This window comes from Lissotriton vulgaris, chromosome 10 (genome assembly GCF_964263255.1).
Source record: "Lissotriton vulgaris chromosome 10, aLisVul1.2, whole genome shotgun sequence".
Taxonomy (NCBI): Eukaryota; Metazoa; Chordata; class Amphibia; order Caudata; family Salamandridae; genus Lissotriton; species Lissotriton vulgaris.
In genome coordinates this window covers 470,493,764-470,514,732 of record NC_141698.1, presented here as the reverse complement: position 1 = coordinate 470,514,732, position 20,969 = coordinate 470,493,764, and the positions used below count along the sequence as shown (strand labels likewise).

Here is a 20,969-nt window from a genome sequence, read left to right as displayed (position 1 = left end):
AGAAAGCCCGCGGCGAAGCGCAGATGGCCTCGGCGCTCTCGGTCTGGGAGCAGCAGGAACGGGCGATGGCTGGATTGGGTCAAACTCCCTGACCTGGTGTGGCAAGACGAACAAAGGGCGGGATCTCGTTGAAGAACCGAGCACCACCCGCCTCCATAGCAGAGATGCTCACACGCGGGAAAGACCCGCGAACGCAGGTCCAGACGGAGAAAGGGACGCCAAAAAGACATGAGGATATTCAGGTGAGCTTGAATGTGCCTGATTCCCCAGGGACCCCAGATGCAACAACACCAATAGTCTTGGGTGCAGAAGGACAGGTAGCAGATGGGGACGGTTCTCAAACTTCAATAAATAGCGCCAATGGTGGGGATAACTTAGGAGACAAGTCTGAGGGAGCTGGTCTCCCATCAGATCTTCCATTGGTCACTCAACCCAGTGCTCAGCCTGTGGAGGAAAGTTTGGGCAAAGAAAAGTCGGGGCTTAATGAAACCGCTGATAGTGAGGTAATTTGTTTGCTGGCTACGGAAAAAGAAACAAATGGTACGATTTGGGCTACGGATGTGGTGCTCACTGATAAGGATACATTTGAGGGAGACAAGGAGCCTAGTGACTGCTTTTTTTCACTTTCGGACGGAGGGGGATGGTCAGGTCAGAGTTCTTCCCCAGGTACCAGCAACTTAGATTCTGATTTAGAGGAAGAAAATGAAGGGGACCCTCCCATGATGGCTAAGAAATATAAGTCAATCGCTGGCCAGGAGTGCGGAAAGAAAGACCTTAAATGGGACTATTCATCAACCAGCTCAAGGATCGGACAATTCCCAGCCACAAACCAGCGGTGCTCCACTGACACTTGAAGTAGTACATCAGGCTATCCGCTCCCATAGGGAGGAAACACGTCAGGATAGTAGGAAAGCCCAGACGATGATGAGGAAGATTCAAGAGACAGTTAGGAAACTTTCCAAGGCTTGTACCGACATAAGGGAAAGAGTGACAAACTTGGAGGAGAGAATCGTTACTACGGAAGCAGAAGCCTCTAATGCTTTTGACCAGTCCGAATTGTATAACGCGCAAATTAGCATATCCAATGGAAGTTGGAAGAATCCAAGAATCGACAGAGGAGGAACAACCTTAGAGTTCTGGGTGTCCCTGAAGGGGTTGGAGGGAAAGATACAAGATCATTTATAGTCAATCTCTTTAAATCTGCCTTCCCCCGAGCTGAGTGAGTGGAACTAGGTGACGGAGTACGGAGGATCGTACTCCATTTAAACTTCCAGTACATGCAAAAGAAGGAGATAAACCCAGGGCGATTCTAATTTTTCTAGGCAATTTTCTCCTAAAACAAGCTATTTTCGAGAAAGCCAGGCCAGAAGCAAAGAGGACAGCCGAGGGAGTCTCATTCTTTGTCCGCCCCGATTTTTGCCACTCAACAGTGGAGAGACGCTGGCGATTGAGACAGCTAATAAAACCTTTTCATGATAAGAATATCCAAGTCTACCCTATCAACCCGGCGCAGCTTAAAGTGGTTCATAATGGACAGACACACTATTTCTCATCAGAGATTAAAGCGAAAGACTATCTAGAGACTGTAAATAAATGGGAAAGTATAAGTTGAGAAGGACATGTAGAAAGTATATTGAGTCTAAGGGGTAAGTCTCAGGGGTAGTTTGGAATGGGTGTTCTGGCTGACAGGTTATACTTTATTCTATGTTTTCTCACTTTCTTAGGTTACATATGGCTATTGTTATTAGAGGGACATGGGGTAGGGGGTGAGTAGGTGGGTACGGGTGGCGGTTGACTTGTTCACTATGAAGTATTGGCTAGATTGGGATCTAGGGGCTCAAGAATCAACAAAAAAAATGGAATCTATGTGCTCTTAGCTTGCTAGACCAAGGTCTGAGCGCCTCAGTAGAATAAGGGTTGTATGGAGTTGGGCGGGTGTGGTGGGGGGGGGGAGGGGGCATTGGGGGAAAGGGAGGGAAGGGGGAATGGAGAAGAGGGATGAAAAAAGGGAAAATGAGATATTCTGGTTCTTCTCAATTTGGGAGCATTTTATGGCAGGGCCAGGCCAAGATATCTATGATTATTGGATTCAACAGATGGAAGATCTAAAACCTCAGAATTGTGAACATTAAAATATGTACAATTAACATTGGTGGGTTACATGACTGGAGGAAGGTTAACCCACTTTTTAAATTCTAATGGCACGGATGTACTATGTCTCCAGGAGACCCATCTACTCTGGGCAAAGAAGCAGTTATTAAATATTAGAAGCTTTGAGTTGGTGGGTTACTCCACGCAAACCTCTACAGTTAGGGGTGTAGCGGTTTTAGTTAAACTCTCCTTGGGCAGGGCCCAAGCGGTATAAGGCAGATAGCTTAGGGAGTTGGGCAATAGTAGAGCTATCCTTGGGATGTACAATATGTGTGATTTATGGGTCTAACCAGGACGACCCAGAGGTGTTTGATTTTTTGGAAGGAGAGTTGGCCGGCTGGCCCACCCCAATTATAGTGTGTGGTGATCTAAATCTCTCTGTTGATCTGACAGGCAACTCCCCTTATGTAGGGCGAAAACCTCGGGTATTTCAGGCACTCAGTTCTCTCATAAACTCACATGGGTTGGTTGACGTCTGGGGGGATAAGGAGCCTAATAATCCAGGTTTTACATATTTTTTCAAATCCCTTCAGAAAGTATACCAAATTAGATTACTTTTTAATATCCTCTTCAGAAATAAAAAAGGTGAGCATCAGAAAACTTCCGAAAGTATTATCGGATCATAATCCATTGGTAATATGCTATGATGTAAATGCATTGGTTAGGAAACAGTCAAGATGGACATTTGAAAGAAGGTGATAAGCTGATAATAGATATTTGGAACACCTTAAGAAATGAACAGGGGAGTATTTTGATGCAAACCACTATAGTGCATCCGGGAACAGCGTATGGGATGCATTTAAAGCCGCCCTTAGAGGGGAGACGATTAGCTTTTCCGCAAGGATTAGGGAAGAGGATAGGGCTGAGGGGGAGAGACTTACTGGACAGTTAGCGGAAGCAGAAGAACAGCATGCCAAGGATATTGAACAAGGAAAGGAAGGCGCTGAGAGCCAACAAAGGTTGGTGGCTATAAAAGCAGAAACCCAGAAATTGGTAACCCAGAAAGTCACCAGTGAATACCAAGCCTCGAGGGGGAAGCTCTATGAAACAGGGGAGCAGGCTGGTATAGCATTGGCTCTACGAATAAGACAAAACAAGATTAAGAATGTAATTTCCAGCATACAGGAGGGTGGAAAGAACCATACAGAACCTATAGATGTTCTGCGTGTTTTTAAAAATTTCTCCCAAACTCTATATAGGGAGGAGGATGATACGATGGTATTTAGCTGTGAGTTTGGGGATGGAGGCCCCCTGTTGAACGAGGTAGGAAGAGCAGGACTAGATAAGGACCTAACGAAGAGTGAGATTTGCGATGCAATACAGGAGCTAGCTGTAGGTAAGGCCACCAGCCCCGATGGAATTCCGTTGGAGGTTTATAAATGTATTCAAAAAGAGATTACCCCTTTATTGCTGGATCGATTTAAAGGGATACTGTGCTCCGGAATAATACCAGACTCCTGGAAAGAAACTAGCATAATTGTGTTCCATAAAAAGGGGAAACCAAAGGAGAACCCTGGGTCATACCGACCGATATCGCTCATCAATGCGGATACAAAGCTGTACTCAAAGATCTGGGTGAAAAGATTGGGGGGGGGGTCATTGGCGGTTTGGTCTCCCAGTGGCAGCATGGGTTTGTTCCTGGGCATGGCACAACTGATCACATTAGGCCTGCTATTGCACTGTTCGATGCCCATGCTGCCTCGGGGGGCGGATGACCATGATCCTCCTCGATGCAGAAAAAGCTTTTGACCGCGTGGCATGGAAATATCTTTTGGGTATACTGGCAGGCAGAGGTTTTGGCCCTAAAATTATGGTAGCTTTGAGAGTCATGTATCAAGATCCCATGGCTCATGTCCAAATAATGGGGGAAAGGTCTGATAACATTTTTAATATTAGGGTAACACGTCAAGGGTGTCCCTGTTCACCAATTTTTTTCATTATATATTGATCCATTGATACTGAGGAATCTTGGTAGCCCGCAGATTCGGCCTGTAGTGCTTAATGGCTTCGGAAACAAACTGTTGGCATATGCAGATGATCTGGCCGTGATAACTCCAGATCCTGAGCACGATCTGTCAATCCTGGTAGGAATAGCGAAAGAGTATGGCAGCCAGTCGGGATATCTATTGAATGAGGGCAAAACGCAAATAATCTGCACTAAGAATATGATTAAAACAGATATAAGGTACGTGGATTTGGCAGTATACCTAGGGGTTAGGGTGAATGCTTCAGTAGAACAAATTATTCCAGATAATTTTAATCCACTTATGAAATCAATCGTGGCAGAATTGAAAAGAATTGATGTGCTTCATCTGTCCCTGATAGGCAGGGTGAATGTTTTAAAAATGACTATGTAAAATACACACTAAAGGAGATTATAGGGGGTATCAAGGTCCTGACCCGAAAAAAGGCGCCCGGCCCGGATGGGATCCCGCCGGACCCATTTTTAAGTGAGGTAGACCTGTGGGGCCCAGTTTTAACAAGAGTGATTAATGCGGCGATAGCCTCAGGTTACCCCGCTTGTGGTCCACGGCCATAATGGTGCCTATTTTCAAAAAGGGGAACAGGGATAGCCCCCAGTGTTATCGCCCCATCTCCCTGATAGATATCTCGGCTGAAGTGTTGGGCAGAGTAGTCCTGAATCGCCTTATGAGTTGGGAAGAGGAACACCACATACTTACTGAAGTACAGTATGGATTTCGGGCCTGTCGATCTACAACTGATCAATGACTGAATCTATACTTGCTGGTGACAAAATATACGGTGGCCAATAAGGAAAAGGTTTATCTAGCATTTATGGACCTGGCCGCTGCTTTCGATTGCATGAATCGGGAGAAGCTGTGGGCCATAATGTTCAATTTAGTGGTAGACGCCGACCTGATTAATATCTTGAGAGCCCTACACAGGAATACATCGGCTAAAGTGAGGTACAATCTGGAAGGAGATAATACAGAGGCTTTTTTAATTGTACTAGTGGAGTCAGAGAGGGGTGTATTCTGGCCCCTTTTTGTTTTCTTTGTGCACTAATGGTCTAGAACAGTCCCTAACTAAATTAAATGTGGACGCACCCAGAATAGGAAGCTGAACGATCCCTGTCCAACTCTACGCAGACGATGCGGTCCTGCTGGCACGCACTCCACTCGGACTGCAGCGTCTCATTGATGGGTTTGTGGTTTTTATGAACGGTTTAGACTTAACTGCAAATCCATCTAAATCGTAAGTTATGGAAGTGGGCCCAAAAAGTGGGGGAAAAATGTTAACTACAAAATAGGTACCTTAAGTTTAGCGAAGGTGCAGACCTTCTCTTACCTGGGAATTTTATTTGATAAGGGCCTACATTTAAACCACTGATTGAGGAACGATGTCACAAACTAGTCTCTAGCTCAGGGGCTATAATGAATTTTGGACGTATATTGGGGCGATGGTCGCCAGAGCAGATGATGGTTTTATACTATTCTATCTGTTACTCAAAAGTGGCCTATGGGGCAGAACTGTGGGGGATGGTGGATGTGTCCAAACTGCAAATTGAGGAAAACAAATATTTGAGAAGGCTCCTCAAAATCCCTGTCGTGGAGTGAGTGTAGCGGGCCGGAAAAGCAGGCGAGGAGGCCGTATGTAGTGGGCAATATTCGCTTTTTATTACTGATGTACAGTACAGATAGTCCCAACAGGCCAAAGGTGTGGCACCAGGTGATGGACACAGAGGCGCTGCTTCTTCTCTTCTTGGCGTCCGCCGATGGTCCGAGTAGATTCCGATGACGGGGAGGCTCCCAGGAGGACCGGAAGAGAGGAAACAAACAAGGGACCGTTAGTCTTATCGAGTCAGTAGCGAGACTCAACTGTACACCTTCACCCGGGTAGTGCAAGAGGGGTCGGAAAATGACAGTGCGGGAAGGAAGGTACCGGGAGTACGGAATACAGGTCGGGGTAAAAGAGAGGGTGCTGGGGTGGGGCGTGCGAGTAACGAAAGGGCTTTTATAGTGAGGTGCTATATACGTATAATACAGTGCAAGGGTAGTGCGACTATGTAGAGAGGGTATATATACAGGGACTCTAACACGAACTCCTAGTGAGTAGGGATAAAGGAGGCAAAAGGCACTCACGCGGTCCGCCGTAACTCTCCAGTGAGTTACGGCCGCTCTCCAGCCACCTCCAAGGGACTCCACCACTCCTCTGTCCACACTTCTTCCTCGCACGTCTGGTCACCTTCTCCGTCTCCAGCCAGAGGGTCCTGCCACGAAACTCCGACGCCTTGTTGTGCTGAATCCCTGTTTTTATCCTGTGCTGACTCTGCCAGAGGGGCGGGACTTCCGGGGTCAGCTTGGTATGGTTCCTCCCTTCCTGTCGCTCGGGTTGGCTCCTGTGGGAGAGAGAAGGGCGGGGTTTCGTTGGTGATGGAGGTTGCTCGGCGTCCTGTCTCGGTGGTGGCGTTTCGGTGAGATAAACTCAGTCCCGGGGGTGTCGGACAAGGCACGCGAGGGGGAGGGCGGCCCCCAGGTAGGGGTTTGCGGGCCGATTCATCACATCCCCTTCCCCTAGCTGTCCTTCTTGTAGTGGGAGGAGAATGCGGATACCGGGACAGAAAATCCGCATTACCTTGATCGGAACCCTTTCTATGTTTGGTTTGAAAATGAAAGGGTTGGAGAGACAAAAACCAACGCAGGACCCGGTCATTCTGCCCTTTGTTCCTTGCCATCCACTCCAAAGGGGCGTGATCTGTATAAAGTATGAAGTCTCTGCCCTCTAGGTAGTACCGAAGGCTTTCTACCGCCCACTTGATGGCTAAAGCTTCTTTTTCTACCACCGCATATTGTTTTTCCCGGGGGAAGAGTTTGCGGCTCACATATAGAATAGGACGTTCATTCCCCAGGGCATCCTTCTGGGACAACACGGCTCCTAAGCCGTAGTCCGACGCATCAGTCTGTAGGATGAAAGGGACTGAATATTTGGGGGGGACCAATACAGGACCAGAGGTCAAGGCATCTTTGAGGTCTGTAAATGCATGCCAGGCTTCCGAGGAGGGATTCCGGAGTTGTTCATCTGACCGGTTTGTTTTCTTCAACAGGTCTGTGAGGGCTGCCGCTCCTTGAGAAAAATTGGGCACAAAGCGCCGATAATACCCAAGGAGACCTAGGAAGGCTCGGAGGTCTTTCTTTGTTTGTGGAAACGGAAGGGATCGGATGGCCGCCGTTTTGCTGTCTTGGGGTCTTATCAGGCCGTCCCCCAGAAGAAACCCCAAGTATTTAACTGTTTTCGCGGCCAATGTGGTTTTGGCCGGATTGATGGCGAATCCGTATGAACCTAAGGAGCTGATGACACTGGAAAGGTGCTGTAGGTGTTGGGGCCAGCTGTCGCTAAAGATGACGATGTCATCTAGATACGCGCCTGCGTAAGGTGTATGGGGTCTCAGGACCTGGTTCATAGCCCGTTGGAAGGTGGCGGGGGCGCCATGCAGACCAAAGGGCATGACTAGGAATTGGTATAACCCATCCGGGGTAGAAAAGGCCGTCTTTTTTCTATCTTGTTCCCGGAGGGGTATCTGCCAGTACCCCTTGCAGAGATCGAGCGTGGAAATGAATTTTGCCTGTCCTATTCTTTCAATCATTTCGTCTACCCTGGGTAAGGGGTAGGTGTCGAACTTGGAGACCTTGTTGACCTCCCGGAAGTCGATGCAAAAACGGACCGAGCCGTCAGGTTTCGGTACCAAAACGATAGGGGAGTTCCACTCGCTGACTGAGGGTTCAATTATTCCCATTTGTTGCATGACTTCCACTTCCTGACGGATAACGTCCCTACGGGCCTCTGGCACTCTATACGGCCTTAGGCGAACCACTTTCCCTGGTTCGGTTTCAATCCTGTGTTCAGTGACCGTGGTTCGACCGGGGGAGGACGAGAAGACGCCTTTCAGGGGTTCCAAGGTGTGTTGTATTTCCTGGACTTGTGCGGGGGTTAGGTCGGGGTCCAGACAAGGGTCGAAAGAGAAGAGGAGATTTTTCTTGGTTCCCGACAGCACCGGACGGGGTCCTTCCCACTTTTTTAACAGGTTAACATGAAAGATTTGGGAGGTGCCTCGGGTAGGGTCCAATTCTATCTCGTACGTGACTGGTGTTACTTGCCGAAGGATGGGGTAGGGTCCTTGCCATTGTCCCAATAATTTCTGGTCGGACGAGGGCATCATAAGGAGAACTAGGTCGTTGACAGCAAAGACCCGATTACGAGTGCCCTTATCATATTGTCTCTTTTGGTTGTCCTGAGCGGCCTCTAGGTTTTGCCGGACAATATCGCGAATCATAGACAGATGTGTCTTTAGGTTTTGCATATATTCGGGGAGTGGACGTGTCCGGTCCGGTTCAGCTTCCCACGCTTCCTGGGCCATGTCCAGCAGGGTACGGGGGGCTCGTCCGTACAGTAATTCATATAGGGAGTACCCCGTGCTGCTCTGGGTTTTGCAACGGATCGCAAACAAGGCCAAGGGAAGCATGTCTTCCCATCTCTTTGCTTCGAGGCCTAAGAGCTTTTTCAACGTCTGCTTCAACGTGGCGTTGTATCGTTCTACAAGCCCATCTGTTTGCGGGTGATAAGCAGAGGTCCGGATTTGTTTGATTCCCAACTCCGCACATACACGTTTCATAAGGGCTGAAACAAATGGGGTGCCCTGGTCGGTGAGGATTTCCCGCGGGAAGCCAACTTGCGAAAACAAGGAGATCAGAGCTTTCGCTATAGCCTGGGTAGTAGGTTGGCGGAGGGGTATGGCCTCCGGGAAGCGGGTGGCATAGTCGACTATGACCAGGGCATAGCGACACCCGCTACGGGAGGGCAAGAGGGGACCGATTATGTCCATCCCGATGCGGCTGAAGGGAACATCTATGATAGGGAGGGGTTGCAAAGGGACGCGGGGTGGTCTGTGTCGACTGTTCTTTTGGCATACTATGCATTCGCGACAATAAGTCTTGATCCTTTGATACACCCCAGGCCAATAGAACTTCTCCAAGATGGCTTGGCTGGTTTTCTCGTCCCCGAAATGACCCCCCAAAAGGTGACTATGTGCCAGAAAAAGGACTTTGTCTTGAAAGGGGCCGGGGACAAGCAACTGGGCGTTCTGTTGGGGCCCCCCTTTTCGATATAACAACCCGTTTTTCTTAACGAAGTAAGGACCTACTTGTAAGGGGTCTTCGTGATCAAGTGCTTTTCCCCAGGCCTCCTGTAGCAGAGGATCTTCTCGCTGGGCGGCCCTGAACTCTTGGTCGGTCTGCCAGGGGTGCTCTTCAATAATGGCAGGATAAGCGCTGACGTGTTCTTTCTTTTCTCTTCTTTTCTGACTCCTAGGTTTGTGGGGTTTGGGCTCGGGTACTTGATCGGGACATTCAGGATAGGGAGCATCTTTCCACCACTGAGTCAGGGAGTCGGAAGTCTTTTGTAAGAGCATTGGAAGTCCCGGATAATCACTCCCTAGAACGGCTTGTTCTGGCAAGGCGGGCACAAGGCCCACGGTGAGAGAGGTCCCGGGGTCTTGGGAATGTTGGACTCGTACCTGAGTTGTGGGATATTGTTTAGTGTCTCCATGTACACATTGTATGGCTACAACCCCAGTAGGATTGCTGAGGGGCTGGGCAAGATCTTGTGGACGTAGAACACTCTGCCGACATCCAGTATCGGCGAGCGCCCTCAGTGGCTGACCGTTTATGGATACTGGACAGTAGAACGGTGGTGGTGTATATCCGGGAGGGTTACACAGGTAGTTCCTGACAAAGCCGACCTCCATCGGTTCCTCCTTCTGCGGACACATCCGTGCAATGTGTCCGAACCCACCACAGGAATAACACTGGGGTCCGGGAGTCGGGGTTCGGAACACTACAGGGGAGGGAAATACCGGTGGTGGTTCAGGTCGACGGCCCTGGGGAGGCCGGGTTGGGCGAGTGGATGTAGCAGGCAAGGGCCTGTGGGGGTGGTCGTCCTTACCCCGCTGAAGTTCCTGTGCCCTGCTATAGGCAGACGCTATCTCTATAGCAGTCTCAAGTGTGAGCCTGGAGTGTTGCCTCACCCAGCGTTGGGTGGCCGGGTGTAAGGAGTTAAGGAACTGTTCCAGATAGATTTTCTCCAGAATATTGTCTTTGGTAGAGGTTTCGGGGCGCAACCACCGGTTTGCGAGATCCCGGATCCGAAAGGAGAGAGCTCTCGGGTTCTCTTGGGGCTTTTCCCTGGCCTGGCGTAGTTTCACCCTGTAGGTATCATCGTCGATGCCAAGGCGTTCTAAGATGCACCTCTTAATGTCAGCATAGGGAGTGTTGCCCTGGATATTGGCCTGTTGGTAGGCCGCTTGGAGGTCACCGGTGAGGAGCGGACCCAAATACTGTCCCCACCGATCAGCAGGCCAATTGGCGGCTTGAGCTATCCTCTCAAAGTTTGTGAAAAAGTAGTCCGGGTCTTCTCCAGGGACATATTTTTGAAGGACGACAGAGGGTAGAGAGGTCATCGGTCTTTGTTGGCCCAGGGCGTCTGCTAGCTTTGTCATGGTTTCATCATGGGTCTCACCCTGGCCTTTCAGAACATCGTGGAGCTGACCTCTGTCGTCTTCGGCAGTCTTCAGGAACTGCTCCATAAGTTTCCCGAATTGTTCTTGGGACTCTGCCATCTTCTTTATTACGGCCTCCATACCTCCAGCAGATCCCACTTCTGACACCAGATGTCGTGGAGTGAGTGTAGCGGGCCGGAAAAGCAGGCGAGGAGGCCGTATGTAGTGGGCAATATTCGCTTTTTATTACTGATGTACAGTACAGATAGTCCCAACAGGCCAAAGGTGTGGCACCAGGTGATGGACACAGAGGCGCTGCTTCTTCTCTTCTTGGCGTCCGCCGATGGTCCGAGTAGATTCCGATGACGGGGAGGCTCCCAGGAGGACCGGAAGAGAGGAAAAAAACAAGGGACCGTTAGTCTTATCGAGTCAGTAGCGAGACTCAACTGTACACCTTCACCCGGGTAGTGCAAGAGGGGTCGGAAAATGACAGTGCGGGAAGGAAGGTACCGGGAGTACGGAATACAGGTCGGGGTAAAAGAGAGGGTGCTGGGGTGGGGCGTGCGAGTAACGAAAGGGCTTCTATAGTGAGGTGCTATATACGTATAATACAGTGCAAGGGTAGTGCGACTATGTAGAGAGGGTATATATACAGGGACTTTAACACGAACTCCTAGTGAGTAGGGATAAAGGAGGCAAAAAGCACTCACGCGGTCCGCCGTAACTCTCCAGTGAGTTACGGCCGCTCTCCAGCCACCTCTAAGGGACTCCACCACTCCTCTGTCCACACTTCTTCCTCGCACGTCTGGTCACCTTCTCCGTCTCCAGCCAGAGGGTCCTGCCACGAAACTCCGACGCCTTGTTGTGCTGAATCCCTGTTTTTATCCTGTGCTGACTCTGCCAGAGGGGCGGGACTTCCGGGGTCAGCTTGGTATGGTTCCTCCCTTCCTGTCGCTCGGGTTGGCTCCTGTGGGAGAGAGAAGGGCGGGGTTTCGTTGGTGATGGAGGTTGCTCAGCGTCCTGTCTCGGTGGTGGCGTTTCGGTGAGATAAACTCAGTCCCGGGGGTGTCGGACAAGGCACGCGAGGGGGAGGGCGGCCCCCAGGTAGGGGTTTGCGGGCCGATTCATCACAATCCCCCAGTGTGTTTCCTCTCATATTATCCATGATGAATTGGGCTGTGATTTTTTTAGCAGATAGGTTGGGGAGTAGGCCACTGATTGCATGGTCAAAGATTTGGGTCAACCCAGAAGCCAGTCTGATGAAACAGATAATTATGGACTGTATGGGAAGGTAGAAGAGAATGACTATTCCTTGGCTCAAGTACGTTAATGAATGTTTGAAAAGCATCGGGTGTGAGGATTTGTTTCTGACACCGTCCTGTATAACAAAACAGGACCAGGCTAGAGTAAAGAAGATGTTTTTCACAAATAAAGCCAGTGCACGAGAAGTTAGGGATAGTAATAAACAATCAGTGACGGCACATGCCCTCGCAAGGTCCTGTGTAGGAATGGAGCCTTATCTAGCCCTTATACACAATGCCCATGATAGATTTTTAATAACGCGTTTTAGGCTCAACATTTTACATCACCAGCTTGCCGAGCCGGCAAGTTTTACAAAATCGGTTGAGTCTAAGGGCCCCTGCAGCTGCGATCAACGATCTCCGCAGGACACCCTTCATTTTGTATTGTTATGCCCATTTTATTTAATTCCCAGGCGTTGTTTTTTAATAAACCTGCTTAAAAAGGCCAATTTTAGACATGCAAAGGAAGCTCTTTTATCCTTACAAAAATGGCCCGAGATCATCTGACTTTACTTGCTGTGACAAATTTTTTAAGACAATCAGTTAAACTGAGAGACACAAGAGGAATTTGCTGAGCAAACGCCGCCACTCTGACAGAATGAAGGTGGGGCGAGCACCTGTATTATATATGGATTGTGTACGTAACGGGTCTTGTTTCTCCCTCGATGTAATTACCCTTGTTGTTTTTAAAACTGTTTATGTCTGTACTTTTTAATGTACTTTTATGGTGTTAACTGAAAATGCAGAATAAAGAATCAAAACGAAATGAAATGACTATGTTCCCTAAGGTTTTGTATTTGTTTCGTGCAATACCACTTCTTATAGATGAGGGGGTGATTAAATCACTTGAATCAATTTATATCAGGTTAATCTGGCAATATGGTAAAGTTAGGCGTTCAACTAAATTTATGTCACTCCCTTGGGAAAGGGGAGGACTCACAATGCCAAATCTTAGGTTCTATCTTTGAACTTGCCTTCTTACCCATATGGCCATGCTTTTTGAACCTGCTAATAATATAGCCAATTCACCTTGGGGTAATCAGGACCCACCATCTATATACAAATTGTTATTAGTGAGCGAGGCTCCGGGTCTGTTATTACGGAAAGTAGAGCGCCGCTTTTATTGTAAGACTCGTTATAAGGTGCTTGAAGGGGCCTGGGGGGGGTCTGGAAATCAGTGCAAAAGCTGCTAGCAATCCCTAAAATGAACCCTTACCTGCCATTATGGAATTCTAGCCTATTCCCTCAGCTTAGGAACAATATAAATTGTCGGCTTTGGGAGGAGAGGGGTGTTAAGACATTAGGTGATGTTATGGAAGGGGATTCCATATTGGAGTTTGAAGCTATTCAGCAGAAATATGGTATTCCATCCAACCAATGGTTTAAATTTGCACAGATATCACAAACATTGCTGGCCATCAGACCCCGCATCTTCGGGGGGACCGACAACACGTTGTTGGAATACCTTTTAAAGGGGGGCAAAAGGATCAAAATGGTATATAACTTACTGTTGGTAGGCACTCACGATGATCTGAAGAAGACGGAGTCTTCCTGGGCTGTATAACTAGGGGACCCAGATGCTGACCTTGATAAAGCCCTACTTTTAAATAAAAAAGTATTTCGTTCTTCCAACTTGCGGGCACAGCATTTTAAGACACTTTTTAATTTATATTTTACACCAGCAAAGATGTTTGAGTGGGGTATAAGGGAAGATGACAGATGCCCCAGGTGTAATGATGGCTCCGCGGATTTATTGCATATGTTCTATCACTGCGAGAAATTAAATATAATTTGCAGTGAAATTGTGAAATTCTGGGAGGGGCTGCTAGATGTTAAGATCAATCTATCCCTTACCCTGATGCTACTAGGCACAGATTGTAAGCTGGGGTTAAAAAAGGAGGAGGAAGCTTTGGTTTTTATTTCTGTCGCGGTGCTCCGGATTCTTATATCTGCGGGCTGGAAGGACACCACAGCTCCCTCCTTTCAGATGTGGCTTGCCAGACTTCTTGGTATGCACAATATAGAATCCTGCTTGTATAATCACAAGGGCGTGAAAACTCTTGAAGCGGGTCAGAAAATCAATGGATGGATTCTAGATTATAAAAACGAAAGATGATGTTACCTTAGCAGTAATAGAGGAATCATGTCCCCATTCCTATATGTTGCATTTGTCGCTATGGTAAATATAAATGTTTCTTGTGTATATATATATATGCTGTATATTTTTCTCTGTCATGAATTGGTTTTATCTTTTATATCTATTTATACTTGATCCGGGCTTTTTATCATCTATGTAATGACATTGTTGTATTGAAAAATGAATTATTACTGTTTGTACCAGAAATTCTCAATTAAAAAAAAGAGAGACATTGCATTTTGAAAATCGGAGAAAGTGACAGGAGAGCACCACCCTCCTGGGTAGTGGTAAACTAAACAACAAGCCAATCGCCCTGGAAAATCTATTCCTACAATGCTCAATTTGTGCCGTCCAGGACACCTTGCCGGCAAAAACTAGCCTCAAATAAGAACAAGCATTGGCATAGCCAATAGGTCTCGCCTTTGGGCCGTGTTATTAGTTTTGCTGAATATGTAGCCTCCATTGGTAATATGTTGAAAATTGTCTAAAAATAGGCTAAAAAAAGAAAAGTTTTGAAGAGTTCCTTATGTCCAACCAAGAGGAACGTCAGATAACAGGTCTAGGTTGCCAGATGTCACCGAGAGCATTATTTCAAGCCATATACGTTAACTTAAAACCCTCACTCATTCAGTGAATTGTAGCCTTGGTTAACATCAATTCAAGCATTTAAGCACTATCTCTGGATTACAATAGTTTGTAAAAGGAAAAGTAGGCTGGAAATGAGTGCTTACGCTTCAGAGTTTAGAGATATCTATGAACAAAAAGTGCTTCAGTGGTACGCACATCATTCTTTGCATTCAGTTGCTGCAAACTATGTCTGACATCCGACAAGCTGCAAGGTGGTATGTTCAGACATGGCATGCTTTAAATAGATTTTTCTTTACAGGATTATTGAAAATCTGCAGCATAAACTAAATGCATTAGCATTCTACTGGCATGCGCCTGTTCTTTGTTTTCATACACCAGAGTGCATTAACTTTTAATAATTTCCCCTCAGCCTTCAAAATGACACCCAGCATTCCATCATCTTTGAATGGAGGGAATCCTCTGTATGATACTGACATGCAGTCTTCTTGGTTGCAGTTTCTCTAATGACTCCGGCATCCAGAGTATCTCCATTCCTAAATCAGGGAGCCTTGGACTGATGGTCTGCGGAGGCTCGAACAGCCTGGAGGGACCCATGGTGTACGTACACGAGATCATGCCTGAGAGCGACTGCCACAGGGTGAGTTTGGGAACTAATAAGCCATAAGATGGGCTAGTTGATTCAGGAGAGCATAGTAAGGAGTGATTTGCACAAAGTAATTCTAGTGACTAATGATGAGCAAGCTTGGTTTTTGTGTTCAGGAGATCATACCTGAGAGTGAGGACTGATGAGGCGAAGGCTGTGCGCTAAGAACATCCTGTGCTCTCCAGTTTCCCGGCTCCATGCATGAGTCACACGGCCAGCCTGTGTCGTTTGTCTTTACATTCTAAGGTTTGTACTTCTTCGAATCCCATTGTAAAACCAGGACTTCAAATCTCAGAATGCAAATACAAATATTGGACTGCATGAGCTGTTTCTGCATGGACCTGGAACCCTTGAGAGCTCTAGGCATCGCGTCTGAGTGATTGTTACTGGATGAGTCTTGAAAGTGATCCTGAAGAGATGATGTACATCTCACCTTACGTAAAAGCTGTTTCTTCACCGAGGCCCTTAGCCCTCAGCATCTCCCTTCAATGCTCATGTATCTTTCTACTGCTCTCTGAAGTAAACAATATTTGATCGTGTTCGCAGTTGTTTAGGGCTTCTCAGAAAGAAGCATTACAAAATAACTTCTTTCACACAAATACACTGCAACCAAATAAATGTGTTTTTTATTTATAATAAGGAAAACCACGCAGAAAGTTATTCATATTGGAAATGTTTGGCGTGTGCTATGGTAGAAAACTTTTCAAATTACTTAGGAAAAAAATCCACAATTTCAGTGTGTGTGTTTAGATTTTTAACATCTAGAAGATTGTTCCGTGTCATCTACACTCACTACAATAAGAATAATACAATTCTGTTTCATCAAAAGAGGTTCCTATCTACCCCCCATCCTCTATTTACAGAGACCTAAACCTTCTGATACAGATTAAGCCAGGAAGGTGAACACTGCTCTTTTCGTGGAGTTTGTCGAGTTTTCCGACTCCGCGTTATGCAGAGCTTGCAGAGTTCCGAAAAACTCTGCTCCGCGCAGTGAAATTGAGTTTTTTTCCTCGCTCAACATCAAGTTGACGAGCCCAAGCGAGAAAAATTTACCTCCCGGCAAGATTCTTCCTCCTTTGCGCTCGTGAACGTCAAGTTGTTGAGCTCAATCAAGGGAAATCAAACTCCTAGCGAGATTTTTCAACAAGGCTGGTCAGATTTCTTAATGCAATGAATGCTCCTGTTTTGAGTAGAGAATATACTCGAGCAGCAGAAAGGAAGCAGCGCCCGCTTGCACTGTGCATGGTGCTATTCGCGAAAATTTCAAAGGTGGACAAACACCTGGCACTGAAAATTACTGTGAACTGCATTTTTCTAACGCACTCCCCCGCTTGTGGAGCTCCACGTAGCGCGGCAGAGGTTTTTTTGCACTTCACGGAGTTCCTCTACCCAGAACTCCTTGAACTCCGCTTAGGCTTAATACAGATCACCTGTTGCAAATGGCAGAGCCTTACAAAGGGACACTAGGACCGCGATTAAGAGTACTGTGTGGTTACATTGTTCTGTATTGCACTGGCCAAATAACGATATCCAAAATTGTTTTTTTTTAGATGTGATAAATAACAGCAATTGCCAGATTTGTCCTGAAAATTAAGCAAAACGTGGATTTGGAGGCTTGATCTGCCAGTGTTACAGTGTTTTCCATGGCACTCATAATCCTGATTTGTACTGTAAGAGCAGTTACCACAAATAGTGGAATTTTGGGGGGCACTCGCAGCCGAGGCCTACAGGTCACTGATGATCCACAGTCTCTTTCATCAAGGGTGGCGTGTCCTGGAGAAAGTGTGCATTGTTCTAAAGTTCATCACAGCCTCCTGTCAGAAATGTGTCAAATCGATGAGTTTTTGATGTAGCATGCCTGCATTCAAATGCCATTACTGTATTCTTGTAGGGAGTCATGCTAACTTTATACACAAAAAGAAAACTTTTTCCATTTCCCTTTAAAACAAATGGCACTAACATTTGAAAAGATGGGATCTACACTCCTACAATTATTTACTTTCATTCCAGAAGATTATGCAGGCCATGCAGCACAATTTAAGATAGATAAATGACATCCCTTTTTTTGTTTTTTAAGTCTGTAACATATAAAAAAATGGCCTCCGATGTCAAGGGATGATGGATGAGACGGGGCTGCTACATGCTGCAGTCTTTTGTTGATTATAATGCGCTTGAGAGCGGTATGTATATAGGAGAATTTGGTTTGGGAAACGATTTCTGAGTGGGTTGTGGGAAGGATAAGAAATTATATGTATGGCACGAACAGGTGATCTTGCCTATGTGTGTATGTAACAGGATGAGTTCTGGGTCTGATGATGGATAGCTTGGGTAAGGTTATGGAAGTTATAAGGAGAAGGCTCACAGATGTCCTCAAAAAAGGACAGATTCTTCCATTGAGAGCTTGCTAGCTATCCTCCAATCAAGCATCTATAGTCTCTCTGAAAAAGAAAATAAAAAGAACCATTGCTAATCAGCTCCATAATAATATCAAGTCCAACACTCTCAAATAGGCTTTAGAGTCTGGCTCAGAATAGGATGCAGCATGAAGAAAGTGATTACCCAATTAGAGGACAACAATCTGCAAGTTGAGGTCAACAATGACCCAACACTCCTCTAATCCTTCACAACGTCTGTGCAGCACTTCATACCATTGACCAACCAGCCGTTTTGAACAACCTTTCACATTAAATAATTTTGGAGCACCGCCCCCCCAAATGTGTTTCCATTTATTCGGTCAAAGAGATCCAAGCTGGTCTAGATGATGTCCTCTGAATCTGAGGCTACTCAACAACTTGCAGTATCTATCACCGAATCGTACTTTTATGCATGGGATCCTTGGGAGTTTTTTTGATGTCAGTATCCACTAATATATTTAAACAAAACCAGTTTTACCTAAGGATCAAATTGAGTCACAATAGCATGCTTCCGAAATCTGCATTGTAACCACTTAAGTATGGACGTCTGTGACCTATTTCAGTGGACTTCAACTAAGGCCAACATATTCCTATGCAAGAATGCCAACAACCAATAAGAGGTCTTGGCATCGTTGGATGAAATGAACCTAGAAGACTACACCACGCAAAGCAATGAAAGCTCAGTAGGCTTCCATATCAACACACACTGACAAAACCAAGACAGCCTGGCATCAGCTATTGTTACTTTAGAGAGTTAGGGTATTCCTTCAAGAACAAACCAGAGGAAGACTTTAGAATTACCTTAAGTGCACTAATACTCTCTCACCTTGATGAAGGTATACCTCTCTTATTGAGATGCCAGTCACCTACATGGCATTTCTGAAGAGCATCATTTATACTGCAGCCTGACTCACAAAAGATTTGTGTAAATTTGACAAAGCACTACGTACAATCAGATCCCAATAGGCTTCAACCGGCATCATCTTAAAATATTTATGCATCATCCTGAGAGCAGTCAGTAAAATCACTGCATCATGTCGAACATTAAAAGTCTAATCGTCTGCAGGAGCATCAAAAACCCAAATCAGTTACATCAGCAGATGTGAAATCAGAAAATGCGTGAAGCAGGAAAGTAAATGGAGGACCCCCGCTGCTCTGCACTGAGGATAGAGAATGTCTTCCCAGTTGGATTCCATAACACAGCATCTACCCCCTGTTTAAAAAAACAAAAAAAAACACAAGACTCTGCTTTTTAAACAGCACTTTTGTCAACACATGACCTTTTTATCACTGGCAATTGAAGAATAGCAGACATTGCTCCAATCTATTCTTCTCTGGCTGTCAGATTCTATCTTACAAGAATCCAGGTGACCTTTGCCCCTGCCTGCAGGGCTGGTCGCTCCACACACCGCGCAGCTCCCTCGCTGAGTGCCGGGACCCCCGCCCCCCCCCGCTGCTGCCTCGCACATACGTGAGCCGGGACCGCCACTCTACCGGCTCACCTCCTGCCGGTGCCCCTGAGCGCCTTAGCGGTATTTTCGCCCGTTTACAGCATTGTTGAGAGTTTTGTTAACTGTTTGCTTTCACCTGTGCTTTTCTCTCCCCTTTGTGCCTCCTGTGCCGTCCTCGTGTCCTCCCCGCCGCTTGTCCCCCTCCCCGCTCCCCGCCGCTGCTCCCCTGCGGCCCGCCCAGCTTCGCTAGCTTGGCCGCCCATTGGCCCACCCCGCTCCCGCCTCCCAGCTGCCCCGCCCTCCCACGGTCCATTTAAAATGGTCGCCGCGCGGTGGTGAGCTGTGACCTTTGCCCCTGCCTGCAGGGCTGGTCGCTCCACACACCGCGCAGCTCCCTCGCTGAGTGCCGGGACCCCCGTCCCCCCCGCTGCTGCCTCGCACAGACGTGAGCCGGGACCGCCACTCTACCGGCTCACCTCCTGCCGCTGCCCCTGAGCGCCTTAGCGGTATTTTCGCCCGTTTACAGCGTTGTTGAGAGTTTTGTTAACTGTTTGCTTTCACCTGTACTTTTCTCGTCCCCTTTGTGCCTCCTGTGCCGTCTCGTGTCCTCCCTGCCGCTTGTCCCCCTCCTCGCTCCCCGCCGCTGCTCCCCTGCGGCCCCGCCCAGCTTCGCTAGCTTGGCCGCCCATTGGCCCACGCCGCTCCCGCCTCCCAGCTGCCCCGCCCTCCCACGGTCCCACGGTCCATTTAAAGTGGTCGCCGCGCGGTGGTGAGCTGTGACCTTTGCCCCTGCCTGCAGGGCTGGTCGCTCCACACACCGCGCAGCTCCCTCGCTGAGTGCCGGGACCCCCATCCCCCCCGCTGCTGCCTCGCACAGACGTGAGCCGGGACCGCCACTCTACCGGCTCAACTCCTGCCGGTGCCCCTGAGCGCCTTAGCGGTATTTTCGCCCGTTTACAGCGTTGTTGAGAGTTTTGTTAACTGTTTGCTTTCACCTGTGCTTTTCTCTCCCCTTTGTGCCTCCTGTGCCGTCCTCGTGTCCTCACCGCTGCTTGTCCTCCTCCCCGCTCCCCGCTGCTGCTCCCCTGCGGCCCCGCCCAGCTTCGCTAGATTGGCCGCCCATTGGCCCACCCCGCTCCCGCCTCCCAGCTGCCCCGCCCTCGCTCCGCCCCCCACTACGCCATTTATGGCGGAGTCCACGCGTACGCGCAGCGGGCACGCCGATTGCGCGCCGAAGGTGCGCCAAAGGTAAGCCCGTCTGCGCCCGTCCGCGCCTGGACCGCGCCCAGTGCCAGGACCCCTGGCCCCCGCAGACGCCAGCCCACCCGCCGGACCTACGACGCCGCCACCCTCAACGCACTCAACACCGGCCGAACCCCGGGATGCTACCGAGCCACCCCGAGACGAACCCACGGACCCTTCAGCTGCCACTCCTGCAAGTTCACCTGCATCCGGACCTGTCCCGCACCAACACCCGCCAAGCCGAACACCAGCAGCAACCACCTGAAGTGCATCCTCCTCAACACCCGCTCCGTCCACAGACACGCCATCGAACTCTGGAACCTCCTCGACACCACAGCCCCTGACGTCGCCTTCCTCACGGAAACCTGGATGAACGACTCCTCAGCGCCCGACATCGCCATCGCCATCCCGGAGGGCTACAAGATCATCCGAAGGGACCGCATCAACAACACAGGAGGAAGCATCGCCATCATCTACAGGGACACCATCCGCATCACGACCAACACCGACGACACCCTGACAACCGCCGA

General features: G+C 48.2%; 1 protein-coding gene across 1 annotated transcript in view; it reads left to right on the top strand.

The window, feature by feature from the left end:
- The window catches only part of LOC147685416 (syntaxin-binding protein 4-like), a 1,262,048-nt gene that overhangs the window by 396,653 nt on the left and 844,426 nt on the right, over window positions 1-20,969 (top strand). The window contains exon 8 of the mRNA XM_086939784.1: window positions 15,185-15,326. Coding sequence (XP_086795910.1) covers window positions 15,185-15,326 — 142 coding nt within the window. The remainder of the gene's footprint in view (window positions 1-15,184; window positions 15,327-20,969) is intronic.